This window comes from Chlamydotis macqueenii, chromosome 1 (genome assembly GCF_036417535.1).
Source record: "Chlamydotis macqueenii isolate bChlMac1 chromosome 1, bChlMac1.mat, whole genome shotgun sequence".
In the NCBI taxonomy this organism is placed as follows: Eukaryota; Metazoa; Chordata; class Aves; order Otidiformes; family Otididae; genus Chlamydotis; species Chlamydotis macqueenii.
In genome coordinates, this window is record NC_141556.1 from 21,831,886 (window position 1) to 21,856,074 (window position 24,189).

At 41.0% G+C, this 24,189-nt stretch overlaps 1 protein-coding gene across 1 annotated transcript in view; it reads right to left on the minus strand.

Moving 5' to 3' along the window:
* Window positions 1–19,117, minus strand: part of IL17REL (interleukin 17 receptor E like) — a 48,482-nt gene extending 29,365 nt beyond the window's left edge. The window contains exon 1 of the mRNA XM_086739911.1: window positions 19,016–19,117. Within this exon, the coding sequence (XP_086596037.1) occupies window positions 19,016–19,117 (102 nt within the window). The remainder of the gene's footprint in view (window positions 1–19,015) is intronic.
* Window positions 19,118–24,189: the final 5,072 nt, after the last annotated feature.

Genomic DNA, 24,189 nt, shown 5'->3' on the forward strand with positions numbered 1-24,189 from the left:
AACAAGCCAAGGCTTTGCAAGTTTTAGAGCCCGGAAAAGTCTCTCAGTGGACATTCAGAAGTTTTAAAGTTGTAGACAAACACAGAGGCTGCAGCCTGGGTAAGCATTAGCACATTATAAAACAACCACTGCTTGGTCTTCCATGAGGCTTTTGTCCACAGGTAATTCCATCTTCCTCATAAACAAAGCTGTAGAGCAAAATAATATTATTGCTGCAGGTGAGAACTGAGAGCACATTAGCTACCCTGTGGCAGCTGCCTCGAGCACCTGAAAAGTGTGGTTTCTCTCCTTCATCGCTGCTTTTAAGTTTTTAGCTAGATAAGCTAAGAAAGCTTAAGTTTAGAAAACCAGTCACCAGTATCTAACCTGTATTACTTCTCATTTCTTTGTCCTTTCAGCAGTTGGGTTTTTTTTAATTCTGGAGGGAAGTTGTCGTCTTTTACAATTGGCAGTTTGTCACTATGGCTCATAAAACTGCAGATGCATAAAAGGTGATATTTTAAACCACTTATTATACTAAGACAGAGATGGTCGTATACTTTCACAGACTGAAGATTATAAAAATTATTTGTGATATTGTTAAAGATATTACTTTGACTGCTTCTACACAATACTACATTGGCACTCAAAGAAGGAAATCTAAAGGAAATCAAACTTCTTTGCATAACTGCTCTGTGACTGAGGTACTTCTATTTCAACGGTTTCATAAATTCCTCAAATTCCCCTGAAGGACTGAAAAATGTAACTGATGTGACCTCATTTCTGTTGCAATGTGTTCATAGAAATAGTTTTCATTTATTAATTATTTCTGTCCCCCGTCTGAAAGCTTCATTGGTAGTTTGCTGATTCTCTCAATGCAGATTCATCAATAGAAAGGGGAAGACTGTAGCTTTCTGAATAATTCAGTGCAGCATTAAACCAATAAAAGTGGAACATCCTAGCTCGTATAAAACTGCACTGGAATTTTAACTGCTGTTTCAAAGCCTTAATTGTGAATTATTTCTAATCAAATCCTGCAGGAGTACACAGAAGGACAATTTGAATTCAATCTCTTTCCTTGAGGTTCTCCATGGCCTTAAGGAGTGGAATAGACAAATACACAAAATTACTGAAAAAAATTGACTAGTGAGTTAGGGAGCTAGCTTTCTTGGTGAGAAAACCTAACTGTTGGATCAACTAACTGCTGAGTTACTGCTTACTAGAATTAATCTCTCATGAGGTTGACAATTTAGCAAATTACTTTCATATCTTTAACTTCCCATTCTGCAGTCATTCTATTGAAAATATTTTGGTTAGGAGGCCTGAGAGAGTTCCCAATTGCCAGCCAAAATTTCTTAGATAATCTTTAAACTAACTTCTCTAACTTGTTTCTGGTTACAATCATGGCACAAAGATACATCAGAAAAAAAATCAAGATCTCGTTGAAGTAAATGACAAAAAACTCACAAAACTCAGAGGGTTCAGTCTTTTACTTAAAGAAGGCCAGTGCTTTGGAGTCCCTGTTACGACACCTGAAAAATGCAAATCGTATGTATATAAATTTTCTCAAGTTACAAATATGAAAAAAAATGCACCCACTTCTGTGGGGCTGTGGGATGATGCAGAAATGCTCCTACATCTTCTTTTTCACTATTAGTCGGATGAATCCTACCATCTGAGCACTTTCCAGTACCATCTTGTGTTTATTTTCTCATCTTCTCCATGAGAAAAAAGAAACATATCCATCAATGATTTTTGTTCTGGTAGGGAGATGTTTTGTTGTTCTTGAGCACTTGGTTTTGTTCTGGGTGAGGAGTTGTTGGGAAGGTTTACATAAATAATCAAACATTTGCAGAAACACTTGCCAGTTACAGCAAACACTTGGTCACAGCTCAATTCCTGTTTTTTAAAAAGTGTTTCTTTTTATTGTACAATACCAAGGGGGGGAAGGGAGGGGGCCATTTTCTTTTATAATCATTTTGCAAAACAGTCAAAAGAGACCATTTGTCTCAAAGAAGAACTCAAATAAATTAACCAAGTTCCTCTCCCACTTTCTGTATCTTTTGTTTTCAGGAATTTTCAGTGATGAATGCAATAGAAAAACATAACCCACTCAAACCAGAATGGAAATTTTCTTCCCCTTTCACAAATGCTGTGGGTGTCTTTTATGCAAAAATAAGATCCTGAACATGACAGTACCTTTTACTCCTATACAGAGAGCATCTTTGATTCATATCTGCTTTGGCAAAGAGCCTAAGAAAAATACACTTACACAATGCACAAACAGTTAGGGATTTTCCTATTTCTCTAGGGTTTTCCCCATTTGTGGTATTACTCAACTGTAGCTAGAGGTTATCTGAACAGACACCACCAACGTGCAACATTCTCAATAGAAGGTGTGGTGCCAACTTTTTAGCTAGAACAGCAACTTCTCCTTAATCTAAGCCAATTGTAATATCACATCGTTTTGTTTAAAAACTGTAGAGAAGAAAGTGAGATCAACAGAGGAAGACTTGGATTTGGGGGCACAGAGAGTATTTTCATGAATCAAAATTGCCAAGGAAAAGAAACAAAGATTAGACCTGCTTCTCGTGTCCTCTCATATCTCCAAGCACTGAATCAAGCACAGAAGTGTGGAAATTCTTCCCTGAATGTTCTGTCATGCAGGAAGGAGCCTGAGGCAAATTTGGTTTCATGGTCTACCTGTTAGCTCTGTTGTACCTTGTTCATAGAAGACTTCATGGCAGCTTTTCCACAATTCCATAAGGAACAGTAATATGCCTGAAAATGCCTTGAAATGTATTCTTTAATTGGGATCAGGTTGTCAGACACCTAACATTCATTCATTAAGGTGCCCACATTACAGTCAGTGAACGTACAGCGAACAGGATTTCCCCCTTCTGAAAGATCCTCAGTGGCAAAGCTATTACCTACATTCCTACTTTATGTTCAACTGTCAGAGAGGGCAGAGAAAAAGGAACATGACCATCCTCTGATACTTCCCTTTATTCCAGCAACTTCTGTTCTTTGACCACCATTTAAAGCAGGTATGGGACGGTGCGTAGGCTTACAACACAGGGAAAGTGTTGTCTTAATGTGGTGTGGTCTTGCAATAACCAATACACCAAACTGTAGCCAAAAGGCTGATAAAGATGATTAATCTAATCAAGTTCTTTTTATTTCCAGTTGAGAGGAGATGCTCTGCACAAATCCATCTTATTCTGCACACAATTAGAAAGGATCTCCCAGATCACAGGGCTTAGTCCCCTGACAACCACAGGCGCCACATCATCTAATCCTTTTCAAAAACTGGTAAAGCTTCATTTTAAAATCAGTCAACTGTGCTTTCATGTGCACAGTTCTGAAGACAGTTTTCCGCTAGGGTTCATTTGGTGCCTTGTAAAGTGGTGATATTTTTTGTCTCAGTTGGGAGCACCACAACCATGTCAAATCAGCAGTTATCCTCCAATACAGAGAGGGAGCTACTTACCCCTTTCTATGTAAGCAATCCACCAGCGGCCGCCTTTTCTCCATCTGCTCCCTCCATTCAGTTCATGGAGGAAAAAGCCTACAGATGCTGGGCCATAGGAGTCCTAAATTATTTCTCATGGCCTCTAGTGAGAAACCTGGCAATGCTAAGGGGATCTCAATCACTTCCATAAAGAAAAGGGTCTGTGAGCAGTGGACAGCCACAGTTAAAGTGCTACAGATCAATTTAATATTATTTGAGATACAATTTAAGAACTTTGGACAGAAACAGGATTCAGAGCTGTGTTACAAGCTTCTCAGACTATCAACAAATGACTGTAATTCTTTCATAGAGACATTCAGACATGGAAAATATACAGGGAGGACTTCACAAATGGTATGCTTTAGCTTCCAGAGCTATTTTCATAGGCAAAGGAGATAATGGCTTTGCACTTTAGATGTCATTGATGCTGGTGGGGACTGGAACCTCACAGGACTTTTCTAATTCTATTCTTATAAAGGTCACCCCTGTATTTATTATATGAAATGTAAGGAAACAGAAGGCTTTACAAAAAGAGAAAGCAGAGAGATAGCATAATGATTCCTGTCCTACTAAAAGCAATCTTAACGATATCAAGGTCAAGTATTTATACAAAAAGTGTGTTATTGGAAATAGGTGAAAAGGAAAAATAATAGGCCTACAGAATACACTTGTCAATTTAATAAAATTGTGGTTATATTTAATGAGAACCAGAGGATTATAATCAGTAATACACATAACATAAAAATTTAGAACTGTTAAAAATTCATAGTTAGTACTGCTGATACAGCATCCCCAAAACACCTTTTCTCAAACAGAGCATCTCTATTTGTTTTGAAGTCGTGTAATTATTTTCTTTGCCACGGTAAAACAATCTTACTGATGATCCTTTTTAATTTTTGGCAAACCGCAAAGTTGTTCTTCAACTTTTACTGACAATGTGGTAATCAGATACATGTGAACAGCACGCAGTGGGGTCAGCTAAGCAATCCTTGAAGGAAACATTTAGACTGACATCCATGCAGAAAAGAAATAGGCACCTGAACTTCTGGCAAAGCATTATTTTGGACTAATTTGAACTACTGCTTCTACAAGACCACTTAGATGTTGCTGGATTTTTTTACAGAATGCTAAAAAAAAAACATCTGAGTCATGCCTATGCATTTTCCAGCTCCAAGCCTCTCTGTGTGCGGTCCAAGCGGAACAAAAACAATCCTATCACATTAACACAGCGCTGAACTGGGAAGGATAAGTGCTACTGAGAAGTGGGATATTAAGCTCGGGCGCAGTAGCATGCTAATAAGGTCACGCACTTTTTGGATGAGAGCTGGCTTGTTTCCAAGAGAGCAAGGTGATGTCTGCCTGTGTTAACACCATGTTGACGTGCTCTCAACTAAACAGTGACATGACAATGAACAAACAGGGAAGAGATTACTTGGTTTATTGAAGATAATTGGGCAATCTTTAGTAAGGCTTCATAGTGGCCTAAAGCATAGCCTTTTACCAATTTTTGCTTCCTGCACCATTTGCCGTCTCACATGCATACGCAAATGTATGGACCCTGTCCTCCACCACCTGATGTTCATCGCAAGGCCAACACTTCCATTACAGTCTAGTAGTGCTTCAGTAATCCAGGAGCATGTGACTAACAAGACCCTCAGGCCTCTTAGATTTTCGTCCTTCTGTTTACCTCCTACTTTTCAGGAATAACAGAGATTTCGGTCTTCAAGTCAGTATGTGCTTCCTCCTGCACTGTACTGATGCAAAAGAATCTTGTTCCCATACTTTAACTGGACTGTCCCGTATTTTAGCTGGACTGCACGCGGTATGTAACATCTTCTGACCATTACAGTAGCTGCATGGCCGTACCCCTTTCACAGAGCAGAAAGAGTTGGCAGCACAGTAATTATATTTCTGGGAACTCTGAAGTGAAATGCATTTATCCTGTAAGTGAATGTCCACTCAAAACAATATTGCTTTGAGGTCTCACAACTGGGAAGAATATTCCCCTCTTGTTTTGGGGTTTTTTTTTAAGTGAATTGTATGTAAAAATAATGCTGTGATACAAAAAGGGCCTACATAAAAACCACTTGTTTTAAATTTATTGGACCAAAAGGAGCTATGAGAGTCTGAAATAAAAGCTGCCTGTTCTATTGTATGCTTCAACTCCAGGACTAGGCGCAGAATTTGCTTGAAGCAACAGTACGCTCTAGTTTCTTTTTTTTTTAGAAAAAAAAAAACAAAGCAAAACAAAACAAAAAGTTGTCAATCATTTTGATGTCATGTTTCCTAAAATATTAATACAAGTTGTTAACAAAACAGAATTGCATACAATAGACAAAGCAAAATTAAAATGCACTTTGAATGCCATAGCCTCAGCTGCTATAAATCAGCACCATCCTATACATAGCGTCAAAAATTTCAGACCACTCAGTTACTTGAAAGGCCAACTAATCTACCAAATCAGCACTTCTAGTCTAACACTGGGACAGGGACATTCTCACACAGCATTCATGGGTATTTCAATGAATTACTGGAAATCTCATACAGAGGATGATAAAATGGAATCAAAGAAATTCAGAGTGGAAGGGATCTCTGGAGGTCACCAAGTCCAGCCTCCTGCTAGAAGTAGTACTGTCAGCAACACCAGATTAAGTCAGGCACTACTTTGGCCATTTCTTGAAAAACTGGAGGACATCCACATCTCTCCAGACAACCATGGACATTGAGGTTAGGATGGTATAATGATCTCTGTAGCACAGAAGAGGCTACAAAAAAAAAAAAAAAAAACTGTAGTCAAGTTCCCTCAGCTCTGCTGACAGCACCAGCCCAAATCCTGAGCCCTGATGAACACCACTTGTGACTGGCCACCAACTGGATTTAACTCCATTCACCACAATGCTTTGGGCTCAGCCATCCAGTCAGTTCTTTACCCAGCGAAATGTACACCCATCCAAGGCACAAGCAGCCAGTTTCTCCAAAAGAATGCTGTGGGAAATGGTGTCAAAGACCTTACTAAAGTCCAGGTAAAAAACATCCAGTCTTTCCCTCATCCACTAAGTGGGTCACCTTGTCATAGAAGGAGATCAGGTTGGTCAAGGAGGACCTGCTTTTCATAAACACATGCTGACTGGGCCTGATCGCCTGGTTATCCTGTACGTGACACATGATAGCACTCAAGACAATCTGCTCCATAATTTTCCTTGTCATCGAGGTCAGACTGACAGGCCCATGAGCCTTTTGTTATATTTTCTTTCCCCTGTTCAGCTGAGGAGAGTCATTAGTGGCCACCTAGCATCCAACCAGGGCCAAGACACTACACTCCCTCCGTACCCTGGGTGGATCCCATCCAAGGGATGCGTGTCTAACTGGTGCAGCAGGTCGCTACCCATTTCCCCTTGGATTATGGGGGCTTCATTCTGCTCACCATCCCTGTCTTCCAGCTGAGGGGGCTGGGTACCCAGAGAACAACTGGTCTTACTATTAAAGACTGAGGCAAATAAGGCATTAAGTACCTCAGCTGTTTCCTTAGCCTTTGTCACTATGTTTTCCTCTGCATCCAATAAAGGATGGAGATTTTCCTTAGCCTTGCTTTTGTTGTTAATGTATTTATAGAAACATTTTTTTAATTGTCTTTTAGGCAGTAGCCAGGTTAAGTTCTAGCTTCTAATTTTCTCCCTGTATAACCTCACACCGTCCTTGTAGTCCTCCTGAGTGGCCTGCCCCTTCTTCAAAGGTCATAAACTCTCTTTTTTTTCCTGAGTTCCAGTCAAAGCTCTCTGTTCAGCCAGGTCAGTCTTCTTCCCTGCCGACTCATCTTTCAGCACATGGGGACAGCCTGCTCCTGCATCTTTAAGATTTCCTTCTTGAAGAATGTCCAGCCTTCCTGGACACCTTTGCCTTTCAGGACTGCATCCCAAGGAACTCTGTCAACCAGGCTCCTAAACAGGCCACAGTCTTTCCTCCAGAAGTCCAAGGTAGCAGTGCTGCTAACCCCCCTTGTTACTTCTCCAAGAATCAAAAACTCCATTATTTTGTGATCGCTATGCCCAAGTTGGCCTCCAACCACCTCATCAAACACAAGTCCTTCTTTTGTTTGCAAACAACAGGTCCAGTGGGGCGCCTGCTTTAGTTGGCTCACTCACCAGCTGTGTCAGGAAGTTATCCCCCACACACTCCAGAAACCTCATAGACTGTTTCTTCTCCACTGTTATTGTCTTTCCAGCAGACATCTGGTCAGTTGAAGTCCCCCACAAGAACAAGGGCTAGCAATTGTGAGACTTCTCCCAGCTGCTTACAGGATATTTCATCTGGCTCTTTATCCTGGTTGGGTGGTCTATAACAGACTTGAAAATAACAGAGGTCAAACTAACAAAGCTCAAGCCTAGCTTCTTTCAAACTGGACATATTAGAACAGGAAAGCAGAATATGGACATGTTACAGCTTTTATACTCTAGCTTTCAAGTCCTTACCTCAAGGGACAGCCAAGTTAAACATCCTCCTTAACCTGAAGCAGTTCTAACCCTAAGTTGTCTGTTTGCCATGCTGACCAGTAAACAAGAGGGCTTCCCAAGCCTGCTGTCAAAGCACTGATATTGTATAGAGTGGAAATGAAAGAACAATGGTCTGAGAAAAGAACAGGTGAGATGCAGTGTAATTTTTAAAGTAGAGTGCTTTCAACATTCAAATGGGAGATCTGTTTCCTACTTCAAAGGCCAATTACATTTTATTCTGAGCAGTTATCAGAAAAAAAAAAAACCAGAAACTCAAACTTTGGAAGAGTGGCTCTCAGCAGTTACTCTGAAGAGAGAACATCCAATTTTGGCTGATAACTCAGGTGTCTGGGCTCTAGAGAGTGGAGCTCAGACTAATCCAGTGCTTAACTTTTTCCCTTGCCTAACTTGAGGCAGCACTATCCTGAGCATGCAGGTTTCTCATAATGCCTTGACAAGTCGCTAATACTTTCTCATGATCCCCATTTAATCTGTATTTAATAACCTGGAAAAATAGGAAAGGAGAAAGGCCACAGAATGGGTGAATGTTGCACAGATCTATCTTGAAATGTTGGAGGCAGAGGGTCTTAAAAACAAAAATGAACTTGCTAATCCCAACCCTGTCAGCATGGATCACAAAGTCATATTAAAATTTAGAACAAAGCACACTTGGCAATAATTTCTTATAACAGTTTCAAGACTTTGGAGGCCACATGTCAGGCTGAGACACCCTTCAAAGCCATGGACAGAAACGCAGGAGCACATGTTTCGGGTTTTTGTAGCTCCCATAAGAATGGTGTTCCTCCCTCTTCTCCTTAAACAGAGAAAAATCTCAGAACTAAATAAACTTAGAACTACCCTTGATTGTAGTTCTTCCTGCTGAGAAATATTTTTAAGTGTTGAATATAGTTTTATTCTAGCCCTAGCTTGTTATGTTGTGTGAGGATATAAGGTCATACAAATGATCCCTCAGGCCATGCTAGAAGCAGTGGTAGAGCAGTCTCAGATGGCAGCCCTGAGAGGGCACTGCGTTCCTTCCTGATTCCACAGCATCAGTTAAAGAACTACTTCCATTACAGACTTAGTGATAAAGAGCCTGACTAGCTCTAATAGTGCTTGCTTGACTCATAGCAGAATAAGGAAAATCTTAGTATATGTAGGTGAAAAACTTTTTTTGGCAGCTGTATACTTGAAAATATTTGAGATAGATAGAGGATTATTTCCTAACTATTCATATTTCTGTTATTATGGCATCTGAAAGTCTTAACCCCACATCAGAACTCTTACACCAGAATCCCTGCATACTTGCCTTTCCTCTCCTATCAAGACCAACCAAAGCCAAAAACACCTTTCCCTGAGAGAGCTAGCAGTGTGAATACATCAAAAATCAAAAAACATTCAAAATTTGCTGTGTAGAAAAGTCCTACTAAAAATATCTATATTGTATATTCCAGCTGAAACATTTACAGTTTGAGATAACTGATAAAGAAGCTAGTTAGGAATAAATTTGGAAATGATAGAATCATAGAATCATAGAATCATAGAATGGTTAGGGTTGGAAGGGACCTTCAAAGGTCATCTAGTCCAACCCCCCTGCAAGGAGCAGGGACATCCCTGACTAGGTCAGGTTGCTCAGAGCCTCGTCCAGCCTGGCCTTGAACGTTTCCAGAGATGGGGCCTCCACCACCTTTCTGGGCAACCTGTTCCAGTGTTCTATAACTCGCATTGTAAAAAATTTTTTCCTAATTTCTAATCTAAATCTACCCCCCTCTATTTTAAAACCATTACCTCTCGTCCTATCGCAACAGGCCCTACTAAACAGCCTTTCCCCATCTTTCTTGTAGGCCCCCTTGAGGTACTGGAAGACCTCTATCAGGTCTCCCCAGAGCCTCCTCTTCTGCAGGCTGAACAGCCCCAGTTCTCTCAGCCTGTCCTCATAAGAGAGGTGCTTCAGCCCTTTTATCATCTTCGTGGCCCTCCTCTGGACCCTCTCCAACTGGTCCATGTCCTTCTTGTGTTGGGGGCTCCAGAACTGGACACAGTACTCCAGGTGGGGTCTCACCAGGGCAGAGTAGAGGGGGAGAATCACCTCCCTCGACCTGCTGGCCACGCTTCTCTTGATGCAGCCCAGGACGCAGTTGGCCTTCTGCGCCGCAAGGGCGCATTGCCTACTCATGTTAAGCTTCTCATCCAGCGGCACTCCCAAGTCCTTCTCCTCAGGGCTGCTCTCAATCCATTCCCCGCCCAGCCTGTATTTGTGCCTGGGATTGCCGTGACCGAGGTGCAGGACCTTGCACTTGGCCTGGTTGAACTTCATGAGGTTGTCACAGGCCCACCTCTCCAGCCTGTCAAGGTCCCTCTGGATGGCATCCCTCCCTTCCAGCCTGTCGACGGCACCACACAACTTGGTGTCGTCGGCGAACTTGCTGAGGGTGCACTCTATCCCACTGTCCATGTCGCCGACAAAGATGTTGAACAGGGCCGGGCCCAGCACAGACCCCTGAGGGACGCCACTGGTGACCAGTCTCCACATGGACATTGAGCTGTTGACCACCACTCTCTGAATGCGGCCATCCAGCCAACTCCTTATCCACCGAGTGGTCCGTCCATCAAACCCATGTCTCTCTAGTTTAGAGAGGAGGATGTCGTGCAGGACAGTGTCAAAAGCTTTGCACAAGTCCAGGTAGATGATGTCAGTTGCTCGTCCCTTGTCCACCGATGCCGTCACCCCGTCATAGAAGGCCACCAAATTGGTCAGGCACGATCTGCCCTTGGTGAAGCCATGTTGGCTGTCACCAACCACCTCCTTGCTCTCCATGTGCCTTAGCATGGTTTCCAGGAGAATCTGCTCCATGACCTTGCCAGGCACAGAGGTGAGGCTGCCCGGCCTGTAGTTACCTGGGTCTTCCTTATTCCCCTTTTTAAAAACTGGGGTTATGTTCCCCCTCTTCCAGTCATCGGGGACCTCACCAGACCGCCACGACTTCTCAAATACGATGGCCAGTGGCTTGGCAACTTCATCCGCCAGTTCCCTCAGGACCCGAGGATGGATCTCATCAGGACCCATGGACTTGTGCACCTTCAGGTTCCTTAGATGATCCCGAACCTGCTCTTCGAGTACAATGGGCAGTTCTTCATTCTCGCAGTCCCTGCTTGCACCTTCTACAGCTTGGGCGGTGAGACAGGAACTCTTGTCGGTGAAGACTGAGGCAAAAAAGTCATTGAGAACCTCAGCCTTCTCCATGTCCTGGGTAACCAGGACACCAGTTCCCTTCTGGAGGGGGCCTACATTTACCCTGGACTTTCTTTTGTCCCCTACATACCTATAAAAGCTCTTCCTGTTACATTTTATATCCCTGGCCAGATTCAGTTCTGTCAGGGCTTTGGCCTTCCTTACCTTATCCCTGGCCACTCGCGCAGCCTCTTTGTAGTCCTCCCAGGCTACCTGTCCCCACTTCCACCCTCTATAGGCTTCCTTTTTCACTTTCAGTTGTTCCAGGAGCTCCTTGCTCATCCACGCCGGCCTCCTGGCCTTTTTGCCCGACCTGTTTTTCATCGGGATGCACCTCTGCTGAGCTTGGAGGAGGTGCTCCTTGAATATGGACCAACTTTCCTGGGCCCCTCTTCCCTCCAGGGCCGCCTCCCATGGCACTTGGCCCATCAGGTCCCTGAAGAGGCCGAAGCCCGCCTTCCTGAAGTCTAGGGCAGAGAGCTTGCCGTGTATTTTCCTTGCTGCCCCGTGGATCTTGAACTCCACCATGTCATGGTCGCTGCAGCCAAGGCTGTCCTTTAGTTTCACATCCCCGACCAGTCCCTCCCTGTTGGTGAGCACAAGGTCGAGCATGGCACCCCTCCTTGTCGGCTCCTCTATCGCCTGCAGGAGGAAGTTGTCATCCACACATTCCAGGAACCTCCTGGACTGCCTGTGCCCTGCCGTGTTGTCTCTCCAACAGATGTCAGGGTGGTTGAAGTCCCCCATGAGGACCAGGGCCTGTGACCATGAGGCTGCTCCTATCTGCCTATAGAGCACTTCGTCCGCTCTATCCTCCTGGCCAGGCGGCCTGTAACAGACCCCTACCGTGACGTCCCCTGTCCGTCCCCATCCTCTAATCTTGACCCATAAGCTCTCTGTCAGCTCCTCCTCCATCCCCAGGTGGAGCTCCACACACTCCAGCCGGTTGCTGACGTAGAGAGCGACACCCCCTCCTCGTCTCCCCTTCCTGTCTTTTCTAAAAAGCCTATACCCCTCCATGTTGACGCTCCAGTCATATGTGTCATCCCACCACGTCTCCGTGATGCCAATGAGGTCGTAGCCCTGCTCATGTGCAAGCATCTCCAGCTCTTCCTGTTTATTCCCCATGCTGCGTGCATTGGTATAGAGACACTTCAGCTGGGCCCCCGATTAAAGAACAATAAATCATATAAAATACAAATGAAAAATAATTACTCAAAAAGTCATTACATAGTCTATTTCCCTTTTTACTATTAACTCAAAATCTTGTGAGGATTTTATGGGGAGAAAAATAAAATAAGAAAAAAAAAAGGAAAAAAAAAACCAACTATGGAATAATCATATAATTCGGCTTTATCTTGTGTATCTTCCATGTTGCTAAAGTTAGTACAGTCCAATTAAGGGAGGCAGAAGTCCAAAATAAGGGTTTCCAAAGAGGCAGGATCCCATCAACTTTACAACAGCAGCATTGTTTCACCTGACTCTCCCAATCACGCTGTTGTCCCTAGAGGCAGCAATAATTCCTGGGCATGGCCTCAGTTTAATAAACCCATCAGTGTTCAGTACCTTCATATATTGCTTCACCCTATGTCTCATTTTTAATGATAGCCCTTTCTCACTGAAAACCACCTATGCCACACATTCACCTAAAAGGTGTTTGTGTTTTTTTCCCCCTAAGTGGAAGAGAAAATAAGCTACAAAGGCAGACTGAACGGTAACACAGATGTGATTATGCTCTAAAAATTATTCTATCATTTTTAAATATAATACATTGAAAACAAGGGGGAAAAGTAAAAGAACACAAGACTAAAACTAAGGATGAAGTATGATACCATAATGAGAATTGCAAGAATAAATTAAAAAAAAAAAAAAAACCAAAAACACAAATAAGGAATAAAATGTAACAAAACATATCAAAATTTGAAAAGTAAGGGAGAAATCTCTCATTGCAGTCATGGAAGGAAGAACAGTATGTCAGGGAGATGAGGAAGTGGGGAAAAGATCAAGGAAGTTTGCATACGTAGGAATAAAAGGGGAAAATAAAACTAGAGACACTGAAATGTATGAACTGCAGTAAGTTCTATTTCCTCAAAGTTTTTCCAAGAAAAATGAATGCACAATGAATCCACATCTAGCACTGTACAATGTTGTTTATATGATTCATACTTTCTGAAAATGTGCAGGCAAGTAGAGGCAACTCCAAGACAATCAGTTTTCCAGAAATGATTGAAATTTACCACAGATATTCAAAGCAACTAAGTTGAAATACTTTCTTGCAAGAGAGAATTTGCAAAGTAAAACTAAAACTCTCTTCATTTTTGCATAGACACTTCCTGAATGAGATGGTATGTCCCTCACAGTTTTCATGGTGAGTCCCATATTTTGTGTGCTGGAAGGGCAAGATATGCCATACAGCAAGACAGGTCTTCAGCTCTGTTGACTGTTCCAAAGGAATAAGTGAAATATGACTTGAAAAAACATCTTTAGATCCCACAAAAGGGAAAATGACATGTGAAAGCAGAGATATTAGGATAAGAAAAGAACTCAAGATGCCATCTACTCTACATTTCTGCCGTAGGAAAAATGATCTTTGTCTGAGACACATCTGAGAGATATTTGCTTAGCATGTGCAGAGATCTCCGTAGGCTCCGCAGGCAATCTATTCCAGTGCTCAGCATCATTAGTTACTGTGACTTTCCAGCTTATTCATGACCTCAGAAAATTCTGGTGCAGTGAACTCCTACAGTTGTGAAGGCAAGGTCAGGGCTGTGATGTGTCTGTATCACATCTGAGTATACATCATTTTACCAGTTCTGCGATTATTCCTAGCCAAGCAGTTCAGAGCTGGCCTGGAATTTCCTCAGCAATGCAGTGCTATTCAGGGCATATTTTCTATTTTGTGTTTTTGAGATGGCAAATAATTTCCTGATATCCAAAAACCAGCCAAAAATCTTAACAAAATCAGAAAAGTTATTACCTCTTCTAAAAAAAATCGTCCTGCCTACATTTGATCAAATTACAAGTAGCTTTCCAGCTGCAAAGCTGTCAGTGAGACAGCAATATTCTGCAGTTGTGGAAAGTACCTGCTCCCCAGTCTCAGTGTTCACCACTGAGTTTTGAGTCCAAAAGGAGCTGAATGATATCTTCCCTCCCTAAGATCAGAGCTGAGAGAGATTTGTGAGCTAAAATTTGCTGCCAGTAATAAAGGTCAGCTGCTCCCATCTCCTGCTGATCTTGCTTATATATCCCCTTTTGGTTTTTAGTATCTACCTCCTGCTACAGGTACGGATTGCACATACTTATGTCTCGTGGTGGTGAAGCTTCTAGCACTGCTTTGTGTTTCAGTTTCAGGACGCCTTGTTAGGTCCTGTTCCAACATCTATTAATTTTCTGTCCCCAGCTTTCATGACCATCTGTAGTGCCTCTGCTCTTGTACTCCAGTGGCTTATCTCTTTCCAGACCTTGTAACCTTTTTTTCCAGGGTTCTTCAGAAAGGGAGAAGAAAGAAAAGAACAAGAGCTACTGTTGCAATTTTTTGCAAGTTCTAAATTGCAGAGCTTTCTCCATCTCCACCTCTCCTGACAGAAGTGGTGGTAGATGCTCTAATAATGAGGAACACTGGAGAGTTTTCTAAGTCCCTTCTTGTACCTGTCACTGGCTGTTTGCTTCTCAGGGGGTAAGGAAACGGGATGGCACTCAACCAGTGGCATAGGACACAGCAGGAAACATGAAAGCTAAGTGTCTCATGTCATTGCCAAGCTACTTTTGACCCTAAGAGCGAATGTAAAACACAATCCAAGAGATAAGTCACCTAAACATGCTGAACTGCAGCTCTCCTGACTACCAGCAGAGAAGGTAAGCAGGGATATCTAAGCAAATGGGTTAATATCACTCTAATACAGTGACTCAACATGATTGAGCCCCTTAAGTATGACTGCTTTAACTAATGAGTACTTAACACTTAATTATAGTATTCAAAGCACTTAATTAAAAACATAATTAAGATACATCACCCAGGAAGGTCAGCACAATTTTGTACTTGTGAAAACTGGAGAAAGGAAATTACTTGAACAGGGCCACACAAGTGAGTCAGTGACAGGCAGGGATGTGAAACCCAGGCTTTTTATCCAGGACATGCTCTCATGGATTGTACTACATCTCAGCAAATATCAGCAGAGGATATATTTTATATTTTTATGCAACTCCTCCAGTCATTAATTATATCAATGCATACACAAAAAAGTCTGTGGTGAATCATCTTCCTGTGTTGGGACTTCACTCTGTATCTCTCTCTCACTCAAAGGAAGACAGATCTCTGATCAGTCTCTTTAGACATTTTCCATGTCTAAAACTAGTTTTTCAAACAGATTTTAAAGAACAACTGAATTATGTCACCAAGATTATAAAGTCCATTTTCAGAGGCTCGGGATCACTTTTAAAATACAAATTGCTTACCTTAATAATGAACAAAAAAATGCCAATTTGTGTCAGCTGAGGTAGTGGCCTGTTTTTGCAGTGTGTAGTATTCAGCCAGAATGGTCTCATCCATGGCATAAATATACAGTAAAGAAACACCACGTACTTCAACCATTAATAGCACAAACATGGAGCAGCTATATCAAGAATTTACTGCCAATAACCTTCATAACTGCAGGGAAATCCCAGATTCAGTTTAGGGTTTCCTTCTTTATCGATGGACTTTGGAAATGTTACTACATTTAATGTCAGACAATACAAATACTATTTCATAGTTTTCTGGAGAGTTTTTTTAAATGTAGTGCTCTTGATCTTTACCAGCTGTTGAGTCAAATTTGGCGTAAGCCTGTTTCTTTGTGTACAGCCTGCAAAAAATGTGGATTGTAAAATGAGTAGGGCACAAACCCAATTTCAATTGCAGGCTGGGATTCCCCTATGTTTTTGCAGGGAAACTTGGTTGATAACTGTGTTTGCTATTGGGTGAGGCATGGAGGCCAAGCCCATTGTATTTAACCTTTGAATACCAGAATATCATGGGAGCTCTACAGCCAAGCCATTAAAATAAGGAAGGAGAAATAAATCATAATACATAATAAAGCTTGGTTGTTCCTCTGCCATCACTCAAGCCACAATTTTAAACTTTCAGGCTGTTTAAATTTTCATGTAATACTTGCATAAACACCCGATGTTCTTCTGTTTTTTCCCCTTCTTTTACTGGACAGAAGCACAGTTTGTGGTGCAGTAATGAAACCTGGATGTTGCCTTATACAAGGCAATGCAAGGATGTCTTGCTGAATACTCATGGTAAACTATGAATGATTCATAAAGTCATAACAAGATCCAAGATCTAAACAGTTCAGTGTAAAGAGGTTTTAGGTCATATACCTGAAAACAGTTATGTCACTATTTCCCTTTAGAGTAAAACCAACGCTTTACTCTGATAAGGAGTACCCAAGGAGGTCAAAACTGCTTACAAATATTCAAGGAACATAGCCACCTTAAAATCTAGTCTGCTGGTCAAACTCAACAGTTTCAGTAATTAACCCTCCTCAAGACCTTCTGAGAAAACCCACAGTTTGAAAAATGCAGAAAAACGCAAATGAATAGCTTTTCGTTCCCCTATTGCTTTATGAAGAACCACACAACCTCAAGGTTGACTTTGTACAAGAGAAATCCATTATAGAAACTTACGGGAAAATTTCATAAAGAAAAAAAAACCAGTTTTCTATAATACTTACTTGTAGCACTAGCAGCTACAGAAAACCTCTGACAGTTTTTAAATTACAATATCTCATTATCACATTAAGCAAATTGCTAGGAAAAAATACATTGATTCTCTGCTTTGTGACCTGCTCTAGCAGAAGGCAGCGCACACATATTGCAAATGGAGAAAGACAAATTGTGACTCCTGGTTAGCGCCCCTGTAAAGACTATTGAGTTATAAATTATGGAGAAGATAAACTGCTTCCTTTTAAAGTAAGTCACGTAGGAATGGGACTGAGGCCACCAATTGCGGTTGATTATGTAGGGAAATTGAAGTTACTTGCAAAGAAAGTAAGGAGTTTTCTCTAACAAGCTAGTCATGAAAATCTGAAGTTCATGTAGCTAAAATGCTTTGCACTAGATTGAAAATGCTGTGCTGGCAGCAATTTGTCCTGTTGAGATCATTATTGTTCCCAGTGAGAAAACATTTTTGTCTTAAAAAGTCATTAATGCATTCAAGATTCTACTGAATACAACTAGCAGAAACATTACATAGAGAACATGAACTGAATCCTATCTTTAACATCACAAATAATTGATTCCATTATACTGGAAATGAAGTCTTTCCCCTATAAATTAAACAAAAAATAAAGCTTTCTCAGTTGTCCAACCTTTAGTATTGGAAAAGTTGTAAAATAAACTCTTGAAGGCAAAGAAAGGAATCCAGTCTACCAAAGCTCAGGGTTGTGTCTATATCTTAGGCATCTAGTGAACCACTCTTCCTAGCATACTTACCTAAGATATGACAGGGAAGGATGCCCTTTATGGTCCCTAGAGGTAAATCCTATCCCCTAGACTGAATCCCACCAAAAAAAAAAGGTTGCTATTGATTTTGACATGCTGAGTCTGACAGTTGTACACTCTTTGGAGGAATAAATTAGAATGGTAAATGGTTTCTATTTTAAACTCTTATTGCAGCAGACCAAGGAGTATAAATTATTTAAAATGCATGTGGTTTTGCATTCATAAACATAAGTACATAAAAATTCTTGAATCGTGCTCAGGTACTTCTAGAGATTAATCTCTTATGACTATATTTTATTATTCTAAAAATATTATCTAAGTGTATAGAGACTACAGAATTTGAATGCAGGAATATTAAACAACTTTAAATATAGAGGTTTTTTTTTCCTCTCAATCTAGTATTTTATAAACATCTTTATTCCTGATATTTTCTAGGATATACGTATAAAATACAGAATAAATTGCTGTAACATGTACTAACTTAATATCTGGGTAGTACCACCACATTTAGGCATTCCTTAGTATGTCTCATTGGCTGTCCTAACCACTGACATCTTCAAGCAGAATTCTGTACAGAAAGCCAAATTATTTCATGCTATCAATTCCACTTCTCTGTAGCAAGTACATAGGTATCATCCTCTACTAAGACTGAAAGTCAGATTCTGTAGTATTTTATCCTTTTTTTTATTTATCTTACAATTTATTCTTGAAGTTTCAGAATACCAACAGAAGCAGAATATCTCCATACTGCCCCTTTGTGGGGATATTTGGAAACATAAAAAATTCAAAGCTATTGAAGAGATTGTATGGTTCACACTCCACTTATGCACATACATAAGTCATTAAATTTAATGCTGCAGTTACATTCATCCCACAAAATTAAAAACAGGTTTTACTGTGTCTCAGAAGTAATTCATTTATTCACAGGAAAGTCAGCATTTCATATATTCCAAATATAATTAGCAATTTCTGAAATCTCCCGTTCCTCCCTCCCTCATCTCTTTGGCACCACTGCTGTTGTAAAAATTGACTCTCCAAAGTAATGAATATGAACTAAATAATTTTTATTCTTGATTTTCAAATACAAAAGATTTTAAAAGGTACTAACAACAGCAGTTGGAAATAGTATAAGATGCATTTTTTTACTCCTTTTCTAACAGTCATCTTTGCCACTTTGGATACTTAATTCAGAATGACTGGAATATAAATTTAATGTTCAGGATAGCTGAAATATTTTTCCATTTTTGCTTTCTTGCTTTTCTTACAATTATTTTGGCAGCATACAACTACTATACCAAATAGGAACAAGTAAGAGATTACCTGAGAACATGAAAGTCCACATTCTTCAATCCTGGGAATAATCTGACAATCAGAGTTCCAAAAAAGAATTATTAGAAGAGTCTGAATGTGAATACTGATCATCCTAAATTGAAAAAAAAAAAAAAGCAAAACCTCAGAAGAAACCTTCTACTCTGACAATTCTCCCTCTCATGCCAAAACTTTAATATGAATTTTAGTCCCTCCCACAGCACCTCTGAGCTCCTCCCTCTAAAACTTTCCAAATATAGAAAATTGCTAGTTGTGGGAAATATAAAGCATGTTCAACTCATTTATTATGTTCTGTAGTGAAAAATGGGAAATGTGAATTTGTGACAATAACAGTAAAAGCCTTTTCCTTTTGCATTTCATCATGTTCACTTTAGATCAGTTTTAGCAAATTAATTTTCTGTAAATTATATGTATAAATGGGAATTTTGTTTCTAGAGTGATGTGCCAGGCAGGTTCACTGGAATCCAAATGCATTCTTATGTTTACTCATTTCCCTGGCTTTCAAATGCAGTGAATAAAAATATTTAAAAAAAAAAATTTAAACCCAACAGCTTTGCTGACGTGGGTAGTCTTGAAAGACTGGTTTCTTGTTTTTCATCAGCAGGAAAACCAGATTCTTTTACCCTACATTTCTGTGCTTTGAACTTATTTCACTTACTATTTCATTGTATCAACAGAAGCCTCTTGTTCTATAGCCTATCTCCAGTTTTTGGATTTTCAACATGGGAGGTATGCGTGCTTTGCCATAGAAGCTGAACACCACCAGCTCTGAGAGCAGGGTACAAGTGAGTCACAACACCTCAGTGCCTGTTAGCATAAGAAAGTGCCCAGGAATGTCTTTCTGAGTCCTACCTTGCATAGTCCCACCATGTATCACAAGGAACAAGTATTCCAAAAAACACACTCTCTGGTTCATATGGAGGCTATATGTAGAGTGTTAAGCCCATAGGTGGAATGCAGAGTTTTTCCTCCTTAGAGAGGGCTTGCACACAACTTAGAGAGTTATCTTTCCATAGGACAGTGCCAGAGCCCAAGTCCTCAGTGCTCTTGCAATACCTTTTACACCACTCAAAGTAGGGAATACACAATTTACACCATCTGCTAGGATCTGGCTTTACCAATATTTTTTTTAATAAACAGGTAAAAGATAATATCTACTCTGCCAATGTATCTACTATACTTGTATTTTAGATACTTTCATGTGAGTCCAGTTTGTCCATCTTCCAATAAGACTTTATTTTTGGAAGATAAAGAGCAGTCTCAACCACAGTGCTGAACAAATTGTTATATTTTTTGTTTAAGAAAATCAATAATTACATTTTGTCATCTACACAGAAAAATGTACTAGATCAAAGATCCGCCCAGTCCACTCTTCTGTGCCTAACAGGATTGGTAGCAGAGGCTTAGGAAAAATAAGAAAGAAGTCAAGATAACTATGCTACTTTTGTGGATTGTTTTAACCTACATGCTACCAAGTTCCAAGGCCTGGACCTTATGGATTTCCTGAACTGAAAGCCATGTGCACATCACTGGTTTTAATAGTTGTTTCTGGACCTTTCTTACATGAATTTGTACAACAACTCTTTGCAGCTATTTATCCTTTTGGTTTTCAAAACTTCTTTTGGCAATGAATTAGATAATTAAATTATGTTTATTTGCTTTATTCTGATTTTAAAACTGCTTCCAAACAGTTCAGTTGGGTTCCCGCCTTGTTCTCGCTTTAGAAAAAATAGATAATACCCATTCTCATCTCACCTTTGCCAAAACAGTCACAATTTTATTGATTTCTAGCATATCATCTCCCCTATTTTTTTCCAAGATTAAGAATATATTTCTTCATTTTTACTACACCTTTTTGTAAGATAGAGGGTCCTGCAGGCAACATTCAGGAATCAGTAGATCAAGGATTGTTTACACAATTGCATGGTGATGTTGACTCAATCATCAGAAGTACAATGTCCCTCTACCAAAAAGCCATTTTGACTCTCCTTAGTGTATCATTTACCAGTATGTACCAGCGAGCCAGTTCAGCACACACCACAATTAATAGTTTTGCAACTTCAATTTCAATTTCAATTTATGGGACCCTGTAGAACACTGCTCAAATACTGTTTCAGATATTAGTCTTATTATTTTGGATTATTTGTTTGAAACTTAGATCTCAGACAATTCCTCCAACTCTTCCTTCAGTAGGTTCCCCTATAATGAACTCTGTGAACACTGCAAGCAAGTACTTTGATTTTTTACTGTGCTGTTAAATTCCTTGAGCAAAAGGTGTCCTTTCATATCTCCAGTATTAGTCGGCTCCATAGACATTTTAGGAGGCTTCCTTCTCATCTTTGGCTAAAGGATGGCATTGACCTATCTTAAAAATATTGTGTTGGGAGTTGCAAAAAGATGTTTTCTTTCTGTGGGGGATATCTAATTGTCGTAGTTCAGCCCCAATCAGGACCAGACTACGCAGTCTCTCTCTCACTCCCCCCACCCTCCGAGAGAACAGGGAGAGAAAATATAAGAAAAACGGCTCGAGGTTTGAGATAAGGACAGGGAGAAATCCTTAAAGTTACCGTCACGGGCAAAACAGACTCAACTTGGGGAAAACTATTCATTTATTACTACAAATAGCAGGATAATGAGACAGAGAACAAGATAACCTCTATCCACCCCTCCCTCTTCCCAAGCTTAACATTATCTCTACTACGTTCCCCCCCATGAGCGGCACAGGGGGGGAAGAGGGAATGGGGGTTGCAGTCAGTTCACCATACGTTGTTTTACACCGCTGCTTCGTCGTCGGGGGAAGAACTCCTCACATTCCTCCCCTGCTCCATTGTGGGGTCCCTCCCACGGGCCACAGTCCTTCGTGGAACTGCTCCAGCGTGGGTCATCTCTTCCACGGGTGCAGTCCCTCTAGAACAGCTGTCCCAGTGGGCCCTCCACGGGCCACAGCTACCTTCAGGCATCCACCTCCCCCAGTACGGGGTCCTTCACGGGCTCCAAGTGGATCTCTGCTCCTCCGTGGACCTCCATGGGCTGCAGGGGGACAACCTGCTCCACCATGGTCGTCACCACAGGCTGCAGGGGAATCTTGGCCAGGAGTCGCATTACTCTTCCCCCTCACTCTGAACTGACCTTGGTGTCTGCAGCCGTTCCTCACAACAAGCTGGTAGATGTCTCTCAGGATCTTTTTTACATCTTATTCACTTCTCATCTCCTCTCCACTTCTGGGCTGGACCGAGTCGGGCCCAGTCAGCTGCCTGGCGAGAGGCCAGAGGGTGAGGCCTGCAAGGCCCATGAGGCCTGTGCCTCCCCCTCTGTGCCTCTGCCCCCACTCAGCTTCTTCACATCTTCTCTCCTCTTTTTTTTTCTGTTTTCCCCTTCTTAAATACGTTATCGCAGAGGCATTATCACGGGACATTCTGCTACCAATCGGCTTGGCCTTGGCCAGCAGCAGGTCCGCCCTAGAACCAGCCGAGTCCACTGAACAAAGGGGAGCGACTTCTAGCAGTCTCCTACAGAAGCTACCACCTTAGGCCCCCCCTCACTAACAAAACCACGACACTAATATATGTACTGCTGTGAGTTTTCTCTGCATTACTTTTAAAGAAGCTCCTTGTGCCTGGAAAGCTTCTACCCTTTCAACTGCTCCTTTAAATTTCCTTTTGGAGACTTACTTATTTTATATAGTTCCTTTTTTACTTAAATATTTGTATAGCCCATTTTTTTGGATGTTGAACTTGTGCCACTATTGAAGAGCAGCTTTTTGAGTGGCTGCTTGGAAAGGGACCAAGAGTTTTTTCTCTTCCTATGGGGTCTGTGATTACTTGCTCCAAGCAACAGTCATTTGTAGTGTTTACAAATTTAGCTTCCACATCATGCCCTGAGGTAATGCTCCTCCAGTTTCCATAAAAATTACTTATGTTGCTCCCCTATTAAGTTTTCTCCTTTCTTACTGTGTCTGGTATTTCTTAGCACACCTCCGTCACCTTCCAAGATAAGTGGTTAGTAGCACTGCTCTAGCAGTGTACTCTTTCTGTGCAGGAACAGTGTTTCAGTCCAGACAGTTTCTGTAATACCTGTTATTAAGTCCAGCAGGCAACAACCTTATTGTCATTTATTTTATTTGACAGTAAGCTTTTTTAAAATCATGTCTAAACTAGCACAATCTACTTTATTGTTCCTACATAATCTGTATCCTGAAATTACAGTGTTCATCCATTGTTTTAATTACGTCAGGTTACAGAACCCTCATTAGGCTAACATTCCAACTAAAAACTGGGCAGTGAAATATGAAATACACCCATGCCAATTTTTTTAAAAAAATTATCATGTATGTAGAAGCTTCTATGCATGTGAAATTTATATGGGCACTAGCTTCTAGGCTCCCTGCTCAAATGGGACTCTAGTTCTTGACAATCATTCTTGGAAATAATTTCTTGATGACAGATTTATTTTATTCCTTGTTCCTCACTACATTTTACCTATATTTTAATCAACATTTTTCTTGTGTTTGATGTTAAGTTTTTATTACTTCATCTCTGAAGAACAGATTATAGTAAATTATGCTATCCTGGTTCTACCAATGTTCCCTCTATCTTAAGAATAAAGAATCTTTAAAAAACGCTTACTAGGAAGTGCCTCCCTTTGCCCTTTGGTAATATAGACACTTCATGCTCTAAAGCCTTATTAGAGCACGGATCAAGGATCTAGAAACCCAAAATCTAAACATTTCTCAGTCCAAGGAGGTTTGAGTCCAAATCTTGCACATTTCAGGATGGTAGCCTGGATCCTCAATTTTTCCTTTAATAAAATGCAGAGGTACACCCTAGAGTACAGAGCAAAATCCAGTATTTTCCATTCTCCTTTTTCTGTTGGGTCAAGCCTCATCTCTGAACCATCAACCCAGGTGCCTTCTTCTTAATTCCTCTCTGGCTTCACAAATTTTGCATGCTTGGCTACACACTTGGCCCATTTCAAGAAAGACCACCAATATAATTCCACCATTGATCAAGTGTGTTCAAGGAGCATTACATGGAAATAAAAGTTAGGACCAGTGTCGTGGTTTTGTTAGTGAGGGGGGGCCTAAGGTGGTAGCTTCTGTAGGAAACTGCTAGAAGTCGCTCCCCTTTGTTCAGTGGACTCGGCCGGGCCTAGGGCGGACCCACTGC